Raw genomic sequence first — 26,926 nt, forward strand, 5'->3', positions numbered from 1 at the left:
ACCCAAATCCTCCACCATCTCCTCATTGAACGACTGGCGACCTGTAGCCCTGACCCCCATCGTAAGCAAATGCTTCGAGAAGCTGGTCAGGGACTTCATCTGCTCTGCACTACCCGACTCACTGGACCCTCTACAGTTCGCATACCGCCACAACAGGTCCACTGATGATGCCATAGCCCTGACACTACACACTGCCCTGTCACACCTGGAGAAGAGAGACACGTATGTGAGGATGCTGTTTGTAGATTACAGCTCAGCATTCAATACCATCGTTCCCTCGAAGCTGGACAGGAAACTGCAGGATCTAGGACTGAGCAGCTCCCTCTGCAGCTGGATCCTTAGCTTCCTGTCTGACAGACGCCAGGTGGTCAGACTGGGCAGCATCACCTCATCCCCCATCACACTGAACACTGGTGCTCCACAGGGGTGTGTACTGAGCCCTCTCCTGTACTCACTCTACACCTACGACTGCACAGCCACTAACAGCTCCAACATCATTGTGAAGTTTGCGGACGACACTACAGTGGTGGGTCTTATCACCAACAGTGATGAGACGGCTTACAGGGAGGAGGTCAGCGCCCTGACCCACTGGTGTCAAGACAACCATCTCACCCTCAACGTCGCAAAGACAAAGGAGTTGATAGTGGACTTCCGGAGGTGCAGAGAAGTACACACCCCCATCACCATCAACGGCGCTGCTGTGGAGAGAGTGAGCAGCTTCCGGTTCCTTGGAGTACATCTGGCTGAGGATCTTACGTGGTCAGTACACACAAACAAAACAGTGAAGAAGGCGCAGCAGCGCCTCTTCTTTCTCAGGAGACTGAAAAGATTCGGCATGAGCCCCCGCATCCTCAGGACCTTCTATCACTGTGCCATTGAGAGCATCCTCACTGGATGCATCACCACCTGGTATGGCAACAGCACCGCCTACAACTGCAAAGCTCTCCAGCGAGTAGTGCGGTGCTCTGAACGGATAATTGGAGGTGAGCTTCCCTCCCTCCAAGACATCTACAGGAAGCGGTGCCTGAGGAAAGCGGGGAGGATCATCAAGGACTCCAGTCACCCCAGCCATAAACTGTTCAGACTGCTTCCATCAGGAAGGAGGTTCTGCAGCATCCGGTCCCGTACCAGCAGACTGAGAGACAGCTTTTTCCATCAGGCCATCAGACTGCTGAACACGTCATAGACACCTCAGCTTCACTACTGGAACTTTAACATTATGCACTCCATACTGTACAGTAACGCCACTGTTTTGCACATATTCAACTCTGTATATTTTATATTTTATATATTTTATTATTATTATTATTATTATTATTATTTTATTTTATTATTATTTTATTTTTACTATTTAATTTGTAAAAATGTGTACACACACACACACACACACACACACACACACACACACATACACGTTTTTCCAGTCACGTGGGGACTTCCATCTAGGAGGTTACGCGTGGGGACACAACATTTCTAAACGTAATAGAGGTATTATTAAGGCATAATTTGAACTCTTAATTTTTTTAGGGATCAAACATCTATTTTGGTACCGCAATTTGTTAAATTTAAAAAATCCAATTTTTGTCAGGTTTTTCTACCTGGTGGGGACACAGCTTTTATGTCTTTTCACAAACCACCACCAGGTGACACTGTTGCACGTTTACAGTTAGAGGGTGTATATATAGGAATTTACAACCCAGAGTAATCAAAGCTGGTATAATGAAAAAGCTTTCAAGTGCTGGTTGGATTTCAGAGAATGGTTTCTGCTACAATTTTCATTTATTGAGTTTTATATTGTTTTTGTTATTTTGTCATTACCCCTTGTATTTGTTCACTGGACAATTTGTGCACTGGCCTCTGCTTTCAATAAAAAAAATGTTTCAACTAAAGAGCATAGCTTTCCAACTTTTCTTTTATATATACACAGTATAAAAAAAAGAACTCTCCCTGCTCAAAGTTAACCTGAACAGCAAAGAAAACAATCTTTTCAATACTAATGTATCATTGCTGTCATGGCTGTGTGTAGACGGGCAGGAAATGGTGGACCCAAAATGCAGACTCACGGAGACGAAAGTGAGCTGAAAAAGCAGCTTTATTGCTGGACACAAACTAACTTAAACTGAGAATACAAACTGAGGAAACACGGGCGGAAACACAGCAAGGTGAGGGTACGATGCGACACGGAACTGAGGGAGACGCCGACATAAATACACAGGGGAATAACAAGGAGCGTCAGAACACACGAGGAACACAGCTGATACAAATCACAAAGACGAGGGCAAAGCAAAACACATCCACATGAGGCACAGAACTTCAAAGTAAATAATAACAAAGAACACTGGGTCCCCAACCCAGCACTGTAACAATTGCCTGGTAGAAATGAGCAATCTTTTTTTTTCTCTAAACATGAGAAAATTTTAACAGTAACTGAAGCTGTTTATATTCCATTTGTTTGACATTAGCTTCTTACCTTCTTTTCACTGACTCTCGCTTTAAAGCATCAATTCGGTTTTTCACGTAAAACTTAACTCCCTCCCAACGTCTCTCTTTCAATGCTAATGGTGAACTCTCAATACAATTGAGACACTCTGCCTTCCCAGGAACCTTTCCAGAGCTGATGTACTCCATTAGAGTCTTCTCCACAGCCTTTATTTCTGCTTCAGTCCACTTCCTTCTTGTGGTTTGTGATGCCCCTGAATAAAGTAGACAGTAACTGTGTTATTCAAAAAGAAGAACAAGTTGGTGTGTAATCACATGACTCCCCTTATGACCAGATGTGATATTTGGAGTATGTCGACAAGTATATCAAAAGCTATAGGTACATTTGGACTATACTTTGTACTTGTTGGTATTCCTCAAGTATAAGTACCGTATTTTCACGACCATAAGACGCACCGTACTAAAAGGCGCAGTCTCAGTTATGTGTGCCATTATTGTATTTAACACACACATAAGGCGCACCTGATTATAGGGCGCATACAAGTATGCGTGTTTAAAAATAAAGCGGGAGCAAAACTGAGTTTGGTACTCACATTTTAATTACTTACTAGTTTACTTAAAGAACACGACTGGCAGATTAACTATGAACATAGTTGCTGTAAATGAAGCACTCTGGGTGTTGTGACTGTGTGAAAACACACTAAAACACTAAAGATAAAACACAACATCTTCTATTACTAATGGGACAAGGGCTGGTCATCCAGTTCTACACTGCAATAATGTGTTCTGTTCTGACATCACCGGTGTGAATCAGCCACAAAAGTGAACTAAACAAGGTTACAAAGAACAGTCAGGACTGCAGAGAGAATCACAGGACCTATATCTTCAGAGTTCGGAAATAGCATTACAGACCCATCACAATGTGGACACAATCTGTTGCAACCTCTACCTTCTTTTAGATGTTACAGGAGACTATATACCAAAACATTGAGACAAGTGTTATTATTTTGATGAAAACCAACTTAAATCGGTTACACAGTGTCAGTAACACCAAAACATCCACTTAGAGATTTACCTACAATTTGAAATGTACTGTTTTTAACTTCTCCTGCGTGTTTATCTAATTAATATTTTCTTAGTATTTATGTATGTATTATTACCATTATGTATTTATTTATGTATACATGTCTTTTATCAATTAAAAGTACTGACTGTTGGTTGAGGTGTATATTTTAATCTATAATGCATTCAACAGAAAGAGTACTGTGTGGGGGAGCTGAACTCTGCCTTTAGCCAAAAAGAACACGAGAGAGGCTGCTGCACAAACACCACAACTGTATTTTCAGATATACTGATCTCGCTCACTGCTCTTTTGAAGTGCTAATCAAGTTCAACTTAAATTGTAATAAACTATGGCCTTAAACTTTCCAGGCTACACAAGACTCACAGTTTGTGTGGCAGACAATCTCAGTGTTATAGGTCTGGTTACTCTTGCAGTCTTACTATACTTTAAAGATTTCCCTGACAGGACATGTTAGCTAAGCTAATAGACTCCAGCAGTAAACTACCAATAAACCTAGCAGGCTCTCTAATCACCTGTGACCTGCCGAATGCTAATTGCCTAATGTCAAACCTGCTATAAGCCGCTGTCTATGTTACTGGATAAAATAGCAGCAGCTTTTCCAGTAGGATGCAGACCGTCCGCTTTCAGCAGGTCAGGCCGGCCCCAGAAAAAAGCCCAGTTATCCACAAACTGAAATCCCAGCTTCCTTCAATTCCTGGCCAGCCAGCGGTTCAGTGACATAATTCTGCTATACATCTCATTATCTACATAAGGGACCAGAGATATTAAAGTTCTTTGTATATCTAAAGTAGAACTCACATTTTTTTAACTACTTACATTTTTTAAAAGGAGGTGATAAAAGCTTCACCTCTGACATTACCTCCACAGCTGCATTTGTGACAGAGACTGACAAGTTATAGCGTGAATCCATGATATGACTGCAACCTACATCTGGTATCTTTTTCTTGTTCTTAACCTGTAATAGCCCTTATGTTAATGGTAATACTTTAGCAACAGCAGAGTAATCCCCAAGTTAGCAACATACCTGAAGATTTTGTCGATAAGAGTGACGCAGCAGGTGACGCAGCAGGTGACGCAGCAGGTGACGCAGCAGGTGACGCAGCAGGTGACGCAGCAGGTGACGCAGCAGGTGACGCAGCAGGTGACGCAGCAGATGACGCAGCAGATGACGCAGCAGATGACGCAGCATCTGTCACACTCGTGTTATCCTCATCTTCACTGTTTGATGCATCACTGTCAACAGCTACATTCTCTGGGAAACACAGCAACCATTTGGGAAAAAAAACATTAAGACTGCTCCTAAGCAATGTTACAAAGTATCACACAATAGGTGTTAGGGAGAGGAGGATAGCAGTAGTTAAAGCTCTGTATACATGTATACGTATTTGTCTGAAGGTCGTCAGTCATCCAGATAACGTTTTCTAGAAACTGCATCAATTGGACTTCTTCTTAGGTTAAAGTGTTTTATTACTCTGCCAGAGAGTTTCTTCAGTCTGCATAAAGTTGGTAGAACACAAATGTATCCACCAGGTGGGTTTCATTTCACACGTGACCTGAAAAGGCTTTTTACAAATGAGCCCTTTTCAGTCTCCTATTTGAGGCCTCCTACCAATTTTCCTCAGAAAGAAGCTCCTTTCATGAGTAATAAAACATTTGTAGACAGTGTGGAAGAACAGAACTTATCATCCACCGTGCTTACGGACGCACAGTCTTAGCTACTCTACACCAATGGGAGCTCTCATCCCTCATGCGCCATCTGCATAATACTGCATGATTTTTGAAATACTTCCGATTTTAAATACACAATTTATTAACACATTTCTTACCTTGTGGATCAATGTTTATTTCGTCAAGATTTCTTCCTTTGAAATCTGACAGCTGTCCTCGTTCCATGGCCATAAGGACTTTGCTTATCTTGGCCAGCTGTAACGTCCCTTCAGGCAGTCTGTAATATTCGCGATGCACTCGAATATCATGGCCAAGGAAGTCTGCCAGATTATCCATTTCATTGTCTTTTAAGTTAAGGATCTTGGACATGGTGGCCATGTGCTTCCTTAATTTAGTAGAGGACAATGCTTCTGGTTGTTTTGCTCCACAGCTCTGCGCGATCTGTCGAACAACATCTGACCCTCTGATGTGAGTAAGTGCTTTCGTTCTCGCAAACATGAAAGGATTTTCATCTAATACTTCACAATTTCGGCGAGTGTCAACGAGCAAATCCATTGATGTCATCATATCAGGTGTGAGGAGTATGGGGACTTTTCTTCCACGTTTGCCTTTTATCTCTATTCGTTGGAAGTGCCTACAAAGCTTCTTTTCCAGGTCAGTTAAAGCCAATTCAACATCTGGATGAGTCAATGAAGTGTCTCTCAATGTGAAAGCATTAAGAGTCATTTTGGAAACTTCTCCTTCTCTTCTACGGTTGAAGATAATCACTTCACACAATGTGATTTTTGCAAGTTCTGCCCAGTGCTTCTTATTTGGTTCTTCTTTGAGCTTCGTATGACACTCCGTCCGTTGTATGTTGAGATACTGGTGCATCTTCTTCACATCTTCAGTAAAGGGAAGAAGTTGTGGAGTATTCCATTTTGCCTCAGTCAGATTTCGGAGAGCCTTAGATGATATGCACTCACTCCATTTAGTGTCACAGATTTGCTTGAACACCTTTACATTGCGAATAGTATTCTCATCACCAGCGATCATTGCTTCACATTCTAGAACATCTGCTATTTTCTTGAGATTGTGGCCTAACTTCAGTGCCAAAGATGGTGTTTTGTATGTGTTTGTTTCCTCATTCAAGCCAGCAACATTTTTCACTGCTGCAATAACATGAGGGAAATTACCTGGTACAAAGAAATCAGACACCATTTTCAACTTGCCATTTTTCTGTCCTTGGAGCACCAGTCGCCCTGTCTCACGCATCTTCTGTCTGATATAGTCGTGTTTAGTGACATCATGTCCATGCTTATTGAAAAGATGCTCCCCAAATTTCAGTATGCAACTCTCTTTGCGGACAACATTTGTTATCTCATCATCATGCATGACTTGTACCAATTTCCAAAATTGTGCATTGACACTGTCTGGGACTGGCTCTGCATATTTACACGTAGCCTGGACTCTAGATGTTCCTGGCCTTAAACCTTTGACCTTCCTGCTGAGATGACATCTCTGCATGTGCCTCCATAGTGACCTTCTCTTGAAGTAACCCTGACAATTAATACAGTGCAAGTAATCACTGGGTTTCACAGGTACACTGGATTGTTGACGAGGTATCACCATTCCTTGTCCTTTTTTAATCACCTCATTATTGTGGGCACGGTTTCCTTGATTTCTTAATAAACTCAACTGTATTTTCCGCTCTTTAGATCCTACTGGGAAAGCCATTGCTTTTGCCACTTCTGGTTTATCTTTGTGTTTTGATTGCAAATGGCGTGCCATCTTGCTGAAAGGTTTACAGCAAAACTTGCAGTAGAACTTTTTGTTGTACAATCTGCCACCATGTTTCTTCTTCTTCAGTGTCATAACCGTCACATCAGAACAATCAGGTGAAGAGGACTCTCTGGTGTCATCAAATGAAGCAGATGTGTTTCTGTCTTCTGAATCAAGTGAAGAGGATTCTTTAGCATTTGAATTTGAGGAATTGCATTGAGTTCGGGTACACCTTCTCTTCAGTTGTCGGACATCTTCCTGAGAGTTACCTGAAGTAGTTTTCCGTGCTTTTTTCTTCTTTCTTTTGTGTTGTATGAGACTTTCTGCAGAACTGTCACTTTCTTCAGCAGTTTGAGGAACATATTCTTCCTCACTGATGTCCGTACTTGATATAGGTGGGCATCCAAGCATTTGTCTGGTAAGCTAAAAAAAGAAAGAAAGAAAGAAAATAGTTACATTTCAAGACCAGAGGTAGTACATTAGTCGTTGTAACAGCTGTACTGGTATTGACAGTTGTATTAATACCATTTACGGTACCACACATGTCACCACTTAATTTGAACTAGTCATATTAAGTAATCTTTCCTCTGCTGCATCACATTTACCAAACAACCCTGGGTGGCTTTGTCTGGATATGCTGTCATTACCCAAAGACTGTCAATACAGCTGCGATGTCAACTCATTAACAGTCACTTAGGTTAGTTTTAAACATCTGGGACAATGTGATCTCTAAGCTAACACTGTTTCTAGGAAATTGCTGAACTTCGTTTTCTTTTTGTATATATATACACTAATGTTTATAGAAATTGATTTTCTTTATTTAAATATATGATATAATTTTTACCTGGATCAATTACCTTTGAAGAACATCTTTTATGTTTGTAAGGTAGAATAGTATCTACTCAAGTATCAACTGTGTTCCAGGTAAACTGAAGATTTTAGTAGTGCATTGAATTTCAGGATTGTCAGGGGATGAGACTGACAAATGCTTAATTAGTAGGCGACAAAAGCATGACAGTCATTTGTTGAGCTCCTTTTATCAAATTCAAAGAAATAAATTTTACTCATAGCGCATAAATAAAATGGGCATTTTGGAACCACCTTACAAGAAATAATGATACAAATGATCCTATCACAATGAAGAATCCCGTTGCCTCACTACACAAAAGAGACTTAAAATGTGTCACAGATAAAATATACGTAGGCTTAAAAATAACAGGTATCACCTTTTATGAGAACATACAGAATATAAAGTTGATCACAAAAGTCATTACGTACTTTAAGCTATTCCTTAAAATCTTTTATTGCTAACTAAATGCAATCATACATTACTACCTATGCAAATGCAATGCTAATTGAATTTAAGCAACTGTTATTACTGTAACACCTTGAAAACCTTTGTGAACTTGAAGCACTAAAACCTCTGAACTTCAGACACTAGAAAAGACATTAAACATCAGTGTCCCTGACAATATTGATAAATGAGAAACCCCTTGTCTCAAGCTTACAGTCGTTCTATCAAGGCGTGCTCGTAATCCAAGGTGACATGATTGTACAGGAGGTAGTTATTGTAATTATATTTTTTCACAAGACTTAGTTTTAAATTTGACTGTTACCGTCTATTCACTTTGTGCTCTGTGCACAAAAATCTGAGATCTGTAGTGGAGTTGTACGAATAAACTTACAATAACACTGTCTGTCCTTCTGAGCTCAGGTACACTTGTATCCACGTCAGAATCAGCTGAAGTGGGTTTAATGATAATGGAACTGTCGCTGTCACTGGACAACTGCTGTTCCATCTGAAAAGTAAACAGAAAAAGATACAAATAACAATTACAGATTACAGGTTGTGTAAAGCGCTTTGGGGTCCTTAGGGACTAGTAAAGCGCTATACAAATACAGGCCATTTACCATAAATATAAATTACAGAATAATTATTGCTACAACACAGATTTGTAATTATGTGTGTTTATGCATTTTTGCAGCAGTTGCTCTAGCAATATCACAATTGTTGTCAATTTCAGATAAGATGGGTCACAGTTTTGATTTGGCCAGCAAAATATAAACTCTAAACAAGGGTTTGTTTGTTTTTGTCATTGTGAAAGGCTCACACTTTCCGGCAGGGTGGAAAGACCTTTCTGAGTATTACACTGTTTAGCATGTTGAGTTATCATAATACTGCTTTCTCATTGTGCTTCTGCACTGTACATAAAGCACCATTATTAACTGCAGATTTTATTATCAGCAGTCTGACAAGCTGTCACCACAATACACTGCTATGATCACCTTTCTCAACCTAAGCAAGTGAAGCAATAAAATCATACTATAGCATATGAAAATCATCTTCTGTATGACTCAGTGTAGCACATCTAAGCTATACTACTGCAAGATGTAATATACCTAAATCAATAAGTACACATATCAGAGAGCTGGCAGTCATGATGGAAAGAAGGAAGGTAGATTAATTGTGTGTGCAGGAGACCAGGTGCAAGGGAAGCAAGGCCAGGAGCAGTGGAGGTGGATTCAAGCAGTTCTACCAGGGTGTTCATAGGAAGAGAAATGGAGTAGGGGTAATCCTGAAGGAAGAGTATGTGAATAGTGTGGTAGAGCTGAAGAGAGAGGCCATGTTGAATGTTGTCAGTGTGTATGTCCCATAGGTTGGAAGTCAGGTAGACAAGAAAGAGGAGTTCTGGATTGAGTGAGATGAAGTGGTAGAGAGTTTTACTAGGAATGAGAGACTGGTGATTGGAGTAGATTTCAATGGACATGTAGTTGAAGAAAACAGAGGTGATGAGGAGTTGTTGGCTAGGTATTGTGTTAAGGATAGAAATGCAGAAGGACAAATGTTGGTGGATTTTGCCAAAAGAATGGAAGTGGCTGTGGTTAACTCATACTTCAAGAAGAGGGAGGAACATATTGTGATGTATGACAGTGAAGATAGGTGCACACAAGTGCGCAGAAGGTGCATAAGAGACTGTAAGGTGGTGTCAGGGGAGAATGTAGGTATATATGGCAGTCTGGGCAGTATGGAAGAGTTACCAGATGACTGGGAAAGTACAGCTGAAGTGGGAGGGCAATGGCCAAGAAAGCGCTTGGGGTATCCTCTAGACAGAGAAAGGATGAAAGGAAAATGTCCAAATGAAGAGGTTAGCAAAGAAAAAGTGTGATAGTCAGAGAGATTAAGGAAGTAGACATGAGCATTGGGAGTACAGCCAAGAGAGAGGTGGCAAAGACGAAGAAAAAGACAGAAAAGGAGATGTGCTAACAAGTCAAGAGAGCGTGTGACAGCAGGATGTTAGGGATAGAGTGAGATGGAGGCAGATGATCCGCTGTGGCGACCCCTTAAAGGAGGATCCAAAAGAAGAAGTAGTACAACTAACCTTCGTATCGAGGCTACGGTGTAGAAACAAGGTCCTCTCCCTCTGGTCGTTTAACCTTTTAATTTGTGCCCTCTCGTAGCGTTGCTCACATACACTATGATGTCTCCTGAGTTTCTCGAGGCGAAGCAAGCCACGACTTTTAACCTGCAAACAAAGAAATAAATCAAAACCCTTGTTTTATTGTTTTTTGCTTTATTAGATAGTAGTGGAGAGACAAAAGACAGAACAAAGAGGGAATGAAAAACAGCAAAAAGCCTAGGTACGAAAAGAAGCCTTACTGCTAAGACAAGGCCTAATCATACCTTGTATTTAATTATAAACAACTGTATTACAATGAATGATTTGTTTTTACGGTGTCCTCAAACATTTTAATGTGGCTGACATTTGGAATTTTTTTTATTAAAATTAAGAAAAAACATAAAAATCAAGGCCACAATTTGATTTGATTCCACTTAGCTCTCACATTACAAGATGTACATATATTGACATAAATAAAATATATGGAAACAATCATCAAAACAAATACTAAGAATATTTATCACATCAGAAATCATGAATATGTATCTGCAGTGCATAAACTAATTTACTACCTTTTATATTGAGGTCCAAACTGGAGGAGTTTGCCTACTTAAAATCCTTCTACCAATTTAACCGTCTGAACACACTGCAGTCTAACCTTTACTTTAAGCTGAATGAACTGTACATATTACACATCAAACAATCCCAGAATGTTTATTTTCAACGGCAAAAACATAATGTGTGCATGTGATATTTTCAGCAATCATTCTTAGAGTCATTCTAGCACGATGTACACTGAATGAATAGTGGAAATTTCAATATTAATGGATTATTAATTGCAATATTGGCTTGACAGCTGTATAATGTGTAAGGTGTAGATGAGAACTCAAACAACCCTAAACTGCTCCTTAAATAATAATGTAAAGTGAGTATGTCAGCGTTAACCATGTGCAATGTCTATCACAGCTGTTTAAGTGCACAGCTGGTTTACTGGTCCATTTAAGAACCAAAAGAAGATGGCATATCCTACCTCTTTCTTGTGTGCAGGGTTAAAGGCATCTGTCCCATCAGCAACTGCAAAATTAAAAATGTTGACTTGGTTCAAGATGAACTAACAATAGCAAGTTGAGATTGTCTTTGAGCAATGTGTTTAATTTACAATATATTGAGTTTTGCCTTAAAATAGCCTAAACACTTGAAAGGCTGAATTTATTGGAAAAGAATAGTTGTGGCACAACCTCTACTTACACCAAATAAAATTATTTCTAGCAAAAAACAATGATTATTTCATGTTATTTACCTACAGTGACAGCAGAGTATCTGCTGAAGACACATCTGAATTGTAGCTTTTCATTTCTCTGGTGATTTGCAGTTCTATCTCAATGAGAATTATAACTGCATTTATTTGATATATTCAGGTTTGGAACCAATTGTACAATTTGCAATTTAAAAATGACAGAAGCCAATTTACAGTTTTACCAACAATGAAGAAAAAAAGCAAAATGTAGGGTAACACAGAGCTTTCTTACCTGTGCATTCAGCACTGCCATTGGTAGATGAAAAGCTTGGGCCATCCTCCTATCAGCACAAGTGAAACAGTTAGTCAAACTTTAAGGACCAACATAATCAAATTTCACTGTATTTCAGTGAGCTCCAGTTGTACAATTTGGCAGTATATTGATGTATGTTACTTTGTGACATCATAGCCTGTCATGGTGGTTATCATTACCCACAACATTTCCTAATATTTCCCTGTCTGTGAAATCTTTATGAAAGTACAGTCATTGCCAATATACAGTCAAGTGACAAAGCTACTAACTTAAATTCTGATGTATGATTAAAGCAGTACAATGACAGAAATATTTTACTACAATTTCTATGGCGATTTATTAGAATTTTGAGGGATGTAACAGATCATCAAAAACTACAGCAATAGCTTTGTCTTCTTTCCCTTACATACAAGGTTGATGTTTTGAACAGGTGGTCCTGTGATATATTACCATTCTTATATGGCTGAGCAGGGATGCTACACCTGGCAGAGGGAGGGACTGCTCTCATTGTCTAAGACAGGGGTGGGCAACTCCAGGCCTCAAGGGCCGGTGTCCCTGCAGGTTTTAGATGTGTCCTTGAACCAACACAGCTGATTTAAATGGCTAAATTAGCTCCTCAACATGTCCTGAAGTTCTCCAGAGGCCTGGCAACAAACTAATCATGTGATTCAGGTGTGTTGACCCAAGGTGAGATCTAAAACCTACAGGACACCGGCCCTAGAGGCCTGGAATTGCCCACCCCTGGTCTACGAGCTGTTGTCAGACACAGTGACCAGAACCAGCTCAATTTTAAAGTGTGTAGTAAATTATAGATGCAGTACAGATGTACATACAGTCGGGTTTTCGTTTTAGCGTGTTCCTAACAATTTACAAACAAGCTTGTTGTGGTTAACGAGCTTGGTGACGTAGGTGAATGCAGACGCAGCATTATCATTATTCTGACAGCATGTCTCCTTAAGAAGCGTTTTATTAAATACCTTTTTAATTTTTTTAACCTTTGTCTTGTGTGCAGTAACATGTCAGGTCCCACAAACTAAAGTCTCAGCTCACCTACGCTCTCTCTGCCTGCTGCCCGCTCTGCGTGCGGGTGCTGAACCCTGCCCTCGGTCACAGACAGAGGACAGAGCATAAATCTCAACTGTATTCTCACATCTGCTAATTTCACTCACTGCTCTTTTCATGTGCTAATTAAATACAAGCTGGTTTGTCGCTCATCACCTGTGCACCGATCACATACTATGAAATAATGCGCGAGGCAGCTCACGTTCCTCCGCTGACCATGACGGTCACGGTTATGCGCCGTTCACGTGATAACCCACCTACATGGTATCTTTTCACTGCAGCTCTAAGACGAGGTAGAGAAACATTAAATCTACTTTAAATAGTAGTAGTTCCACTAAAACACGATGTATGATGCTGAAGCTTTACAATTTTGAATTAATCCGTGCATATACGCGCATCTGTGCAGAGTGATAAAAAGGGATCGCGGATCAACTACAGCCGTAACACCATTGCAGTTTTAGTATAAATTGAAATATCAAGACAATAAAACAGCATATTTTGATGATTTGGTTTTAACGGTTTACTGTAACGGTGTAGTTTGTGTAATGTAACACTGTGTTGAAGGAAAGTATTTCGTAGCAACTAAGTACCAATAACAGAAATTCATTTTGAAAATACTATAGATGCATTAAAATAAAAATCACCACAGTCCGTAGTATTTTTACAGCCAATTGTTGCACCGTTTTAAACTTATTTTACTTGACAAAAGCATAGGCAGACCAAGATTTAACAGCAACTCAGTTAGCATCGTTGTTAGCTAACATTAGCTAACCATCAAGTCATACCATTAAGTTACAGCTGCACACGACACTTTGTGTGTTAATATAATGTGCAAACGCGACGCAAATTAACCCAAAAGCACAATATTATAATGTGACATAAGTCAAAACTTACCATTCTGGTTAATTCTGCACAGCTAGCTGTACTCCGCATATCGCACGTGCTTGCTGTCGGAAGCATGTCTGTCGTCTGTCAATGCGCCAAAGGAGAGCAGGTGTGGTGATCACAAAAGGAGCGCTTGATTTGGGACGAGGCACACACCAGATTAACTCCGCTCATTCTTACACATAGCGCACCGGACACTGACGGGTCATTGGTGTGTTAAAACAAAGTACAACGTCACTCAGCCATCTATGTGGGGGATGGGCATGGTCAAGGTGGGGACCAAAAATGTCAAGATATGTGTAAATTGCTGAGAACGAAGTAAATGACTCTACACATTACCTGCTAAGTGAGAAATACAATTTCTGAACTGAAATTGGTTTAATATGTATGTTAACAAATAACTGAAATAAAAATGTCAGACTGTAGACGTATGAAATTATTGTTTATGTTTTAAAACAAACTGCAATGTCACTCCGCCATCTTGACGTGCTGCAGTAGTCAGTAGGTGGGTGGGGTATGGGCATGGTCAAAATGGGGACCTCAAATGTCAGGATCTGTGTAATATATTAATGATTGCTGAGAAGAGATGAATCCACACATTACTTGCTTAATTAGAAATGCAATTTCCTAACTGATATTTGTTGAGTTGAAATGTACACAAAATATAAGCAGTAGCAAAATTAATTAAATGCAGGAATGAATAAATAATAGAAACAATACAAAAATGTAAACCAATCAACTACTACCAACCATTGTGATCACTAGACAGGTATTATTGTGAAGGACAGAATTGTGTGGACTCAAAAGTGATGCCAGGCAGGTTTCAATAAATGGTAAACTAAGTTTATTGTAAAAACCAAAAACAATAATGGATGACACAACAGGTGAATAGAGGATAATGCGAATGTGATTGTAATTGTTTTTAAAGCCTTATATGACAAGGCAACTCCTTACCTCAGTGACCTGCAGCAATTGCAAAAACCAAAGAGATTAATAGAAACTGAGCTGACAGCGTTGTCCCGGGCCCACCCAGATCTGTCGGCTGGCCTGCATATACACATATATATAGTCTTTTTTCCTTCAAAGTTGGGGCCTTTACCAGAGGTCTGTGAGAATCAGGGTCCTATGTGGTATCTTAGGTGTCTTGGATGTTGTTCCTGAAATCTGGAGCAACTAACCCAGTCTGGGGGTCACTGGGTTCTGATTACCACAGGGACCACCGTTGCCTTTTCCCTCCACACTTTTTCCTAGCTCTTCTCATAGCCCTTGGTATTTCTGAAGCTCATTCTGCCTGATGTTGGCATCTCATGAGTTACTTGGTTAAAAAAAAATTAAAATGTACACCCTGCCTGCTAGCATCTTACACCATGGTGTGATGTGCTGGATTATTTTTAGGAGTCCTGGACAAGTCCTTAAAAATCCGAGCTGCTCTGGACCTACATCTCCTGTTGTAGATGTCCTGTAGGGAAGGGAGAGCAGACCTGTAGCAGTGTTCTGCCACACAGATCACTCTCTGAAGGGCTTTTCGTCCTTAACACAGCTGTTCCCATACCAGGATGTAAAGTTCTGTGTGAGGATGCTCTCCACAGCGCCCGAATAGATAGTCCTAAGGATCCCTGGAGAGACTCCAAACTTTCTCAGTTGTCTCAGGCGATACCGGCGCTGCCTAGCCCTTTTGGACTGTGAGCAGTCCATGTCAGTTCTAAGGAGATGTCAACCCCAAGGTACTTGAAGGACAGCACCCTCTCCACGTTGATGGCCAGGGGCTTGTAGTCTCGCCGCTTTCTCCTACTAAAATCCACCACCAGCTCCTTGGTCTTGCAGACGTTCAGTTGGAGGTGGTTTTCTCTGCACCAAGATGCCAGGTTCTTCACCTCGTCCATTAGGCTGTCTAATCGTTGTTGGAGATGAGGCCCAACACCACAGCATCATCAGCAAACTTCACGATGGCGTTTGAGCCTTGAGTGGCCACACAATCAAGAGGTGTAGAGGGAGTATGTAGTGGCAAGAGTACGCACTCCTGTGGCACTCCTGTGTTGGTAGTGATGCTGTCAGAGACACACTTACCCACCTTCACGACCTGCGATCTACCAGTAAGGAAGTCCAGCACCTATGCACACAAACTGTTGTTAAGTCCAAGATCCCCCAGCTTTGTGAACAGTCTATGGGGCACTATTGTGTCAAATGCTGAACTGTAGTCTACAAGCAGCATTCTCACATAGTTACTCCGTTTCATGTCCACGTGGCTTAGGGTGGTGTGCAGGACGTGGGAGATGGCGTCTTCTGTAGATCTTGTCGGTATGCAAACTGGAGTGGGTCTGTGCTGCTGGGGATGTAGGAGGAGATAATGTTGTTCAACAGCCTCTCAAACACCTTCATAACCACAGAAGTCAGCGCAATCGGCCGGCAGTCGTTAAGGCATGAGGGCTTGTTCTTTGGCATGGGGAGTATAGGTAATCTTTTGAAGCACGTGATGAGGTCACCGTCCTCAGTTGTCAGGCTGTAGTTAGTGCTGGCCACCTAGCAAGGTATGCTTTTGTTTCTTTTTGTATGTGGGATTCTAAGGTAATTGGTTGCTATGTTCCCTTCTGGTCATACAATTCCCTCAATTCTGAACATCTTCCCTCTCTTTATTTACCATTTACCATATTACTACATATCAAGTTTTAGTGACATTGCTATGTTATTAGAACAACAGAACTTAATGGTTTAGATCTGTGTCATTATGTTCATTTACCACTGGCATGTAGCTTGAAGAACATTAGAACTAACCCCAACTAAAAAAAAGAGAAAAGTTTTCTGGCTAAAAATTCATTCATATTACATTTCAAGATGCAGGTATGTACTAAATGCAAGTACGTGGCAGATGAAAGAAAGATGAGGATAAAAACAGGTGATAAAAAAGAGTATTTTATCACATTCAATTTTAATTTGATAATTCAGCACATGACTTAAAGCACACAGAGACACTTTAAGCCACAGCCAAGCTCTGTATTGTATATCTAAATGGGAAGTCATCCAGAAAATCTTGCATATCCTTTAAACAGGCTACAATCTGGATGATTTGGTGTTAAAGAGACTGTTAACAGTAAGAACTCAGAACATATTAAATCCACAATGCTGGATTAGATTTAGATTCAGATCAGGATAGGAAAATTTAATACTGGCCATAGAGTGACAGTTGTCAGAAATCACAGTATATCAATTCATGTTGCTAATCATCCTTTGGCTACCCTGAGGTACCCTTGAGCATGGTACCATCCCCCACATACTGCTCCCCGGGCGCTGGATTGGTGGCTGCTCACTGCTTCACTGAGTGAATGGGTTAAATGCAGAGACTAATTTCCTACAGGATCAATAAACCATATCATATTATTATTATTATTAGTAGTAGTAGTAGTAGTAGCTAGAGAGAGGTCAGAGAGTACATTATGACACCTCATTGCGATGAACTAATCACAGGGAAAAACTGAATTAAAAAGATAACCCCAATTAATCATCTTTCATGGTGCCCTTTAATCTTATGTAAAAAGCCCATTACCCCTTTTCCACAAAGCCAGTTCACGTATCGATTCATGCTAAACTTGGAACTTAGTTTTGTTTGCATTTACACTGCTAGAGAATCAGCTTTTAGCCAGGACAGCTGGTTCCAGGCTGGCACCAACTATTTGCTGTGTACAACTCATAACCCATTCAGGGAATTTTGAAGGCAAGGTGTGTTTTAAGATATTTGAATAAAACTCAATAGATGACCACAGAAAATGGGGAGTGATGGTGGTGTGGGCTTCATTCCCTGGGGGCTTTGAACTTCCAACAGAAGATGGCACATGTGCAGGGTCCGGAGAGAACAAAGATGTGAGTAAAATGGTAAAATGGTAAATGGCCTGCATTTGTATAGCGCTTTTCTAGTCCCTAAGGACCCCAAAGCGCTTCACACTATATTCAGTCATTCACCCATTCACACACACATCCACACAGTAGAGGTCCAGAGAGAGTACAGAAGACTCAACAGATGAGTGTATAGGAAAAGGCATTACAGGTGTCCTGATGGAGGTACTAATGTTGTATTTTACCAGTGTGTGCTTGGCACTAACTGCCATGAGTGGCTTGTGATAGTTTGAGCAAGTGAGTTCACCTAATGATGTGCTTTATTTGACATTAGCCTAGATGCTAATTAGCAGTAGCTAATCACCAATGTTGATCACTAAAGTCGACTGTGGTAGTACACCTAGCGGGAGGTGCTACGAGCTCACATGGCTTGTAGCTGTGCAAGAGAGCAAGCTTGGGTGAGCTAGCGGGGAATATCTCCTGCTGCAGTAGCCTTAAAAAAAAGAATATTGTTCGTTCTCCTGCCAGGTAAAAATCTTTTTCGTATGTATATTATACTATTCCATGTGTTATCATGTGTTTGCTATGATGTGATGTGTAGTAATGGTTATTTAGGTGCTAATCGCTAATTGGGGATAAGCTAGCAAGCTTGACAATTAGCCATCATGCTAAGCGGACGTTGGTAGCCAAGTTCATATGTCACTGAGGGGCTAAGAGCTCACATGGCTTGTAGCTGTGCCAGAGAACAAGCTTGGGTGAGCTAGCGGGGAATATCTCCTTCTGCAGTATCCTTAAAAAAAGACTATTGTTCGTTCTCCTGCCAGACGCCTCACTGCTGTGCTGCCTTACTGCTGTGCTGCCTTACTGCTGTGCTGCCTTACTACTGTGCTGTCTCGCTGGTGCCATTAAAGGACCGGCGGCTGCCATCCATTCATCCATCCGGACCTCGATTATTTGGACTGAAGTACTCACACACACGCCCGCATTCAGTGCCATACACTCTCTTTATTTTGCTGGCCAGCTAACACCATTGGTTTTTTTTTTCTTTTTGCATTCACAAAGACTATCCAAAGACATTTTGGTTATTGTCAAATAGACACTCTCTGATCATGGACTGAGGAGGTTGTGGTGTTACAACCCCAGGACTGAGGAAAAAGACCCATTACACACATGAGCAGCGCATTGATAGTGTTTGAATGCGACTGTATGCTTACATGCTTCTTGCAAGCAAGATGTGTACAGAATAACTGTAGTGGTAGTGTAGCTTAACATTGGCAGTGAGATGAAGGTTTATGCAGACATTTGTGGTTAGGTGGTGCATGATAATGTCTCCTGGCAAGAGTATGTAGGCAGTTCCTAGAGGATGAAGGAATTGATACTACTGACTGGCATCCACGCTCGCCTGACCTAAATCCAATAGAAAACCTCTGGGACATCATGTTTTGCTCCCCAAAAATTTCAGGAGTTCAGTGAAACTCTGGTCAGGATCTGGGAGGAGACAATCCTTGACGCCACGTGTCATGTCATAAGGATCATGCCCCAAAGTTATCAGGCATGCATACAAACATGTGGGGGCCATACAAACTACTGAGTACCATTTTGAGTTGCTGCAATGACCAATTTCAGCAAATTGATCTAGCCTGCTGCATCAGCGTTTCAGTTTAATTTCTTGGTGACTCTGAATTAGGTTGATTATTTTAATTACCATCAACTGATGTAGAATCCTTTTGTTCCTAACTCATTACCCGTTCCATATCAGTATGGATATCCAGCATGATGTTTATTTCCAAATGAGATCTGATGTTTTCAAAGAGTTCCTCTAATTAATTTATGAGCAGTGTATCAAATACCCCAATACCTTCATCTGCATACTGTATGTATTTTACTGCTACTTCCGTATTTTACTTTATTTTTATTGTTAATGTTTTTTAATGCCCTATTTAACATCGTTACTTTATTTCCTCTTTCAAAAATTGTGTTTTAAGTTTCACTGCAACAATATAATTATTCACTGAGTTACTTACCATAATTAATTTGACTTGAAAATATTTAAAATACTGTACATTATTTCTGTTCATATATAAGTGAACTGCAAATATATTTTAATATTAAAATTTACATTAATTAATAACAGAGCATGTTTGCAATTACTTTATTTATACATATTTATATAATAATGTCTATCTTTGCTAAAAAAAGGAACACTTTTTACAATACATTTTCAAAGCGTAATACTGGTCTTGTTCAATAGGGGGCGCCATAGAGCGAACAAATGACTACACACAGTTCCAGAACACCCAACCTAATGGGGACTGCAATACCGCTGTGTGACCATTAGGGTCACATGAATTCACACACACACATATTTTGTCTGGAAATTGACCACATGGGGACCTACTTAGAAAACTTCACCAGCCATCTTTAAATACTGTTTTAGAGCTATTGGTGGGCCTGTGCCCGTGGGGACCTCAAGTGAGGTCCCCACGGTAAAATGAGTCCCCACGGGTCAGTGTGTAGTTAGGGTCAAGTCCCCACCAGGTATGAATAACGAGAACACACACACACACACACACACACACACACACACACGTAGGAAAATATTTAGTATACACATCCAGAAATGCATACACTATTATATATTGTACATATATTTATTAGTTTCAGGTTGGCCATTCTTGTATTTTGCTCGTTTGTGTTGTTGTGTTTGCACATCTCTGTTGCTTGTGGGGCTCGCACACAAGAATTTCACTCGCACGTGCTGTGCCAGTGTGCCTGCACATGTGATGTGACAATAAAAGTGATTTGATTTGATTTGATTTGATGTAAACAGACGAGAGCGAATAATGCCAAATTTACATTAGTAGGTTTCAACCTGTCAACAATATTAGTTGTTGGGCAGAAAATCATTGTACAATGTAGTCCTGAGAAGTGAGATCCTATGAATGAAAACATTTTAGAAAGCTGTCACAGTACAGGAGACATACTTGGAAAAACAGATGTTGTTAAGGTCATGCTTGATGGTAGTGAAGCGGAACTTCAGTCTATGGGAATGAGAATAAAGCAAATTGGAAAAGTGTTTTTTTGTTTGTTTGTTTTTTTCTTGAGGCCCTGAAAACCTCCTGATATCTGTTAAAATTATTTTCATAAGACACCAGAATTTATTCATCTCCCTTCCTTTCTGCTCTCCTACATTGTTGACAGAGCGCCCGAGTAGACTCATTTAGCCAAGGCTCATGTTTTAATTTAGGGCACTAAGATCTCAAAGGAGCAACAGAATCAAGGATAACAGTGCAAATATTGATAAAAGAATTTAAGGACTCTTCTGCATGAACATGAGATTTAAGGGGTGGAACTTAATAGTTCAGCTTAGTTTCTATTTGCTATAACAAACTTGTCAGCAGTAGTCAATGTAAAAAACAAAAACAAAAAACTGGACGGTACCACATTTAGAATAGGGTCAAATATAACACAAATATAACACTCTTAAGATACCAGAGTCTACCAGAGTGCTAAAGTCAGATTTTGTCATGTTTGACTGTTGCCAGGTGGTGTCACTGGTACCTACATGAGCAATAATTATATTGACTGAATTAGGGAGTGTAGTTAGAAGGGATTTGAGTTCAACTGGCATAACGGACACTGGAATAACTGTGTTTAATAGACAGTAGGTTCTGCTGGCATTTCTGGTGGATGGTTGGTGGACTTCATAGGTGAGGCAGAGTGGGCAAGTGCACCTACAGTATAGGTGAGCTGCAAATCTGGTAGTTGGAGAGAGGAAGAGCATCATGCTCTGTTTTTATTGCCACCTGTGGTGCAGTGATCAGCACAGTGGAACAGGTCAAGTCACCTTGCGGTGCCATCGTAGAGTAGCGGCCCACAACATAAGTTGCTGGATGAATGGCTCTGACCACGGAGCTTAAGGGAATCGAAGCGTGTGTTACTTCCAGAGATGCTGGGTCAGCAAAGATCCCAGCCGGAACCCGTCCGTCGTCCACCACTGCACCAAACTAATTGGACTGAGTTTCAATGACATTATTTCCTTGGTTAATGGTTGTTTTAGCGTGACTATCGTTTTAGCTTGTTCCACAGCAACGTTGGTAAAACTGTGAAGAAGTTCTGCTTTTTGTTTGAAGTCCAAGACCTCCACGTGTTGTCCTTTGGACTGGATATATCCTCAGTTGCATTTTTTACTGGATGCACTTTTCAAACATATATCCTTTAGGTAATTCATAGGCTTCTTCTGAAATCCCTCATTTAATCATTTTAAAACAAATACCACTGGAAACATCTTGTCTGTTCTGTAGAACAATGGTTCTTGTACAGATGCAATGAGTCTTACACACAATGGTTTCTTCTGTGGCGACCGTGGCTCAGGGGGTTGGGAAGCGTATCTGTAACCGGAAGGTCGCCGGTTCGATCCCCGGGCTCTCTGTCCTGATCGTTGTGTCCTTGGGCAAGACACTTCACCTACCGCCTACTGGTGTTGGCCAGAGGGGCCGATGGCGCGATATGGCAGCCTCGCTTCTGTCAGTCTGCCCCAGGGCAGCTGTGGCTACAACCGTAGCTTGTCTCCACCAGTGTGTGAATGTGAGAGTGAATGAATAGTGGCATTGTAAAGCGCTTTGGGTGCCTTGAAAAGTGCTATATAAATCCAATCCATTATTATTCTGAAGAGATGAATTTTACCACTGTACTGTAACAGAATGCCAAATGCAAAACTGGAAGTGCTTAGGGATGACAGCAACTTAGCCAAAATGTGGCAGACCATTTAAGTTAGAGAGTGGCATTGGAGAGTGCTAAGGCACATAGTGCTTAAACATCACAGAGTTCCAAGCTTACTTGGGCATTAACATTAGCACAAAAACAGTGTTTTGGGAGTTTCATGGAATGGGTTTCTATGGTAGAGCAGGTATGTGTAGGTATGATTCAATTTAGTTTTATTTATACAGCGCCAAATAACAACAACAGTCACCTCAAGGCACTTTATATTGTAAGGTAGACCTTACAATAATGCATACAGAGAAAAACCAAACAATCATACGATCCCCTATGAGAAGCTCGTTGGTGACAGTGGGAAGGAAAAACTCCCTTTTAACAGGAGGAAACCTCCAGCAGAACCAGGCTCAGGGAGGGGCGGGGCCATCTGCTGGGGTGAGGGGAGGAAGACAGGGTAATAAAAATATAATGTGTAGTCATTTGTAGTTGACCCAGTACTTATGTCCGTACAGTATACTAAATACTGGACAAATCCAGTCTTCATGCTCAGCTAAACTAACTAGTGGGTGACTACAGGCTGCTTTGCAAACGTGAGGACATTATCAGTCTAATTCAGGTTAAGAATGTGTATTTTTGCTATATAAGTGTATTTTCTCAGAACTATGAAGAACAGTTGTAGGACAGAGGTCTCAGGTTTTGGTCCACACACAACTACATTTAAGTATCTTGCTAGAGATATTCAAAGTGAGAAAATCCACGCTGCTGCCTGTTCTGTTTTTCATTCTTTTCCCCTCAACTTTCATATCATTGTTGTTGGAGTATTTTGTTTAATGTCAAAAATGTCCTTGCATAAAACAAAATGAGAAGGCTTTTGTGTGCAATTTTACATGACTGTGTTACTGTAGAGTAATTGTGATTGTGTTTGTGTTATCTTGTCTAACATATGTGGGAGTGGGAAACCCACATTAGGCAGTGAAAAACTGAAGTGGTTGGATGACAAAAAATATGTTGGAAAAGGCCTGCTGAGACCCCTCCCCACCTTAAAACACACACACACACACACACACGCCCTGATGTCGTCCACATTTAACTTATTTTCTTCATCTGTGTTGTAGTTACCTGTTTTGTCCTGCCATGCACAGGCTTCTGTGACGTTACTGCAGTTTAACTACAGCTAGGCTGTATCAGCAGCAGGAATGTGAATAGGAGGTTCTGTGACAGTCGAGAGAGGCTCAAGGTATCTTCAATATCCCACATGACCTTGCAAATTCATTATCAGAACTGCTCACAGACACTCATGTATCACTGATAGCTTTCTTTGTTTAAGTGAGAGGGCCAGCAGAGAAAACCAAACTGAGATGAAATTGTCAGAAGTGTTGGAATTAATACTTGTTTCAAGCCAAATCTTTGAGTTTTACCTGCCCTCATGCAGCTACGGTTACGTGACTGGGTTCATAAACGAACCAGCAGAAGGGACAATGGACTAAATGAAGCAAAACCAGTTTAAGGTCACAGAAAACAGTCTCTCAAGGATAATATATTCTTTGTTTGTGTGGAATCTTCCGACTATCCCTCCTGCATAATGTAGTGTGCATGTGTAGCGGTGTGTTGGTGCCTGTGTACATTGTCACAGTTGTTTATGGCAACATCCTTGAATCTCAGCTGGCGTTTTAATCACAGTGCAGCATCAGACAGAAGCGCAGCTTTGAGTGGATGGAACGAATCGCTGTGTCACACTGTGAGGTGGAGTGTGACCTGCAACCACAGGGAATTATCAAGAGGATGATAAAGGTTTCCCCACTTCTCTATCTGGCTTCAACTTGTCTTGAAAAACTTTTAATTATCCGCTTTTCTTTGTCAGGGTGTAATTTGCTTGCACACAGATCTCAGATATTTCAGACTAGGACCAGGAGAATTATGGGCCCCAAACTAGACAGGTGTGGTTTCATGATGTCTCTATAATTAAGACGGTGTGCATCTATGCACAAAATAAGATGATCTCAAATTGAGCGGCCTGATGATATTACACTTTCTTGAAGACGTTTCATCCGAGAAGCTTCTTCAGTTCTAAGAGCAATTGGTGGAGAATCCCAGATTTTAAGCCCTTAGGGAGTATCCCTAAGAGGGTCATGGACCCCCTATTGATCCTCTGCCTAATAACAGGAGCCAAGGTGTGAAAACGGGTGTTTCAGGTAAACCCACTGTGAGACCTTGTCACACCCTATCATGTGATTCACTGAGGTCAAATGACCCAGGATGTAAGTGGGTGTTAAGGCGCTGGGAAGAGTCTCAAAACGGGATTATAGATGGAAGACAGTTGGTGTCGTAAGCCACCACCTCTGTTAACTGGGTTGATAAGAATGATATGAGAAATCTGAAAGAGATAAGCAACCGCTTCAATATGGTCCATTTAACTGAAAAACCAAGGAAACAAGCAAATACACGCTTGAATAATTATTTTTATTTTTATTTGTATTTGTATTCTATTTTTATCTTATTGTATATTTATTTTATTTTATTCTACTGTATATAGTATTTTATTTTATTCTATTCTGTACAGTTGTGTACTGTATTTATTCTTATTGTATTCTAATTTTTGCCTCATAACTTTTGCACTGTCCACTTCCTGCTGTGACAAAACAAATTTCCCACGTGTGGGACTAATAAAGGTTATCTTATCTTATCTTATTTACTGATGCAGTAAACTGCTCAGCATTTCATGACATAGTCCCAAAACCCAATACTTAAATCTGTCAAGAGGCTTGAAGGAGCTAGGTTGCACTGAAAGTGATGATGTTACAATAAATAGTCAGACACCCTCTATTCCTAAATTAAAGATGTTATGTTATTCAGAATCAGATGTGGCCGCTATTATAGACAAATTTTTAAAAAATCTAAAGTTAAAGATGTGTATGGTTTGAATATTTATTTTAGAAATGCTCACAAAGATTCTTTGATGTTTCCAATAACACATATGATTAATCTATCACTCAGGTTTCCATGTTGTTCCAACAACATGGAACTCCAATTTACAAACTGGGGAATAAATCAGATCTTAAAAATGACCTATGAGTATATACTAATATCCTGAAAACATGGTTGTTAGTTGGAGGCAGATAGATTGTAAGTATAGTAAATTCATGAAAAAGCAACAACAAAGCATCACTTCCAGCAGTTTGCAACAGGGCACAAGCAGAGAAAAGGGCACAGAGCCTTTGCTCTAGCAGGTGATTTCTCTCTGTGAGAAATGACTTCACATTTCATTTTCTAATCTTAATGAAATTTTAATACAATTGCCGAGATTGTTTTGTAATTCATCACTGAATGAAAAGTGCTCTTTCCTCTGAGACAAATTCGATGACAGGTTGACTTCTGGTTGGAAACAATCATGGTGACGTGCCTCCTGAGCCTCCAGAATTCCTCTTTTATCCTCTCCTATATCTGACAATGATAACTTGTAGGAATCAGCTCCTGGGCCAGTAAACAGCTGCTGAGATTAATCACTGTGATGGAAAGTTACTGGCACTAAAAATTTAGCATAGGCTGAAATTGGGAAGTAGTCAGATTTTCCCAGAGAACAGTAAACTATAGCTTGATCTGAATGATCCATACTTAGTTTTAAGTATTATTCTTTTATTGTCAGCCACAAATCTTTTTTTTAAATACTTGTCCTGTATCTTACACTTTTCTCTCTCACTTTCTTAGTGGTATTCCTGGGAAGAAGTGTGGAACCATCATCTTCACCGCTGAGGAGCTGAGTAACTGCAGAGTTAGTATCAGCTTAGATGAACCTTGTGATACAAACAGTAAGAGGAGTTAGAAAGTTAAGCATGGCAGCCCGACCTCATGATGGCCACAGTCTGTGTTTCCATTTGTTAACCAAGTAAATTTAAATTACCTGGATATTGAATGACCATTTAAAGGACTTCAGGATAATTTTGTAATTTGCATCATACTCTCAGTGTGATGAGAAGAGCTGCTCATGAATTATAAATCCTTATTTTACACTTTGTTTTTTATATCCATGTTGAAGAAGATCAGATTACTGTTATGTATATATGTAATCAGGTTTGACCTTCTTTGCTTCACTATCAGACTCGTGGTGGTGGTGACAGCTCAAGAGTCCTTGAGAACTCTGAGAGCCCTGTTGGATTTATTGTTCAAATGTTTGTCTCTGAGCAACAATCTATCTTCTATACATTTCAATTAACGGTCAACCCAGTACTGCAATACCTTTTGCACCAGAACCTCATTCTTTCTTTCTTAAAGAAACAAAACAAATTGGTAGAAATACAGTGGGGCAAAAAAGTATTTAGTCAGCCACCGATTGTGCAAGTTCCCCCACTTAAAATGATGACAGAGGTCAGTAATTTGCACCAGAGGTACACTTCAACTGTGAGAGACAGAATGTGAAAAAAAAATCCATGAATCCACATGGTAGGATTTGTAAAGAATTTATTGGTAAATCAGGGTGGAAAATAAGTATTTGGTCAATAACAAAAATACAACTCAATACTTTGTAACATAACCTTTGT

General features: G+C 40.3%; 2 protein-coding genes across 3 annotated transcripts in view; one reads left to right on the forward strand and one right to left on the reverse strand.

Moving 5' to 3' along the window:
* Positions 1-26,926, forward strand: part of LOC146573610 (copine-9-like) — a 204,125-nt gene that overhangs the window by 109,067 nt on the left and 68,132 nt on the right. For both annotated transcript variants that reach the window (XM_085272862.1, XM_085272863.1), the window contains one exon: positions 26,097-26,160. In XM_085272862.1, the coding sequence (XP_085128988.1) occupies positions 26,097-26,160 (64 nt within the window). The remainder of the gene's footprint in view (positions 1-26,096; positions 26,161-26,926) is intronic.
* LOC146573612 (uncharacterized) lies at positions 2,104-13,903 on the reverse strand. The gene is made up of 8 exons (XM_085272860.1): positions 13,857-13,903; positions 11,880-11,928; positions 11,381-11,424; positions 10,333-10,476; positions 8,638-8,751; positions 5,350-7,375; positions 4,548-4,775; positions 2,104-2,693 (listed from the first exon to the last, which is right to left on the reverse strand). Exons 1-8 carry the CDS (start codon positions 13,893-13,895, stop codon positions 2,467-2,469), a joined length of 2,871 nt encoding a protein of 956 aa, XP_085128986.1. The 5' UTR covers positions 13,896-13,903; the 3' UTR covers positions 2,104-2,466.

Source organism: Mchenga conophoros, linkage group LG5 (assembly GCF_057382185.1).
Source record: "Mchenga conophoros isolate Kocher_MC1m ecotype Shallow Benthic linkage group LG5, M_conophoros_male_GT1.1, whole genome shotgun sequence".
Lineage (NCBI taxonomy): Eukaryota > Metazoa > Chordata > Actinopteri > Cichliformes > Cichlidae > Mchenga > Mchenga conophoros.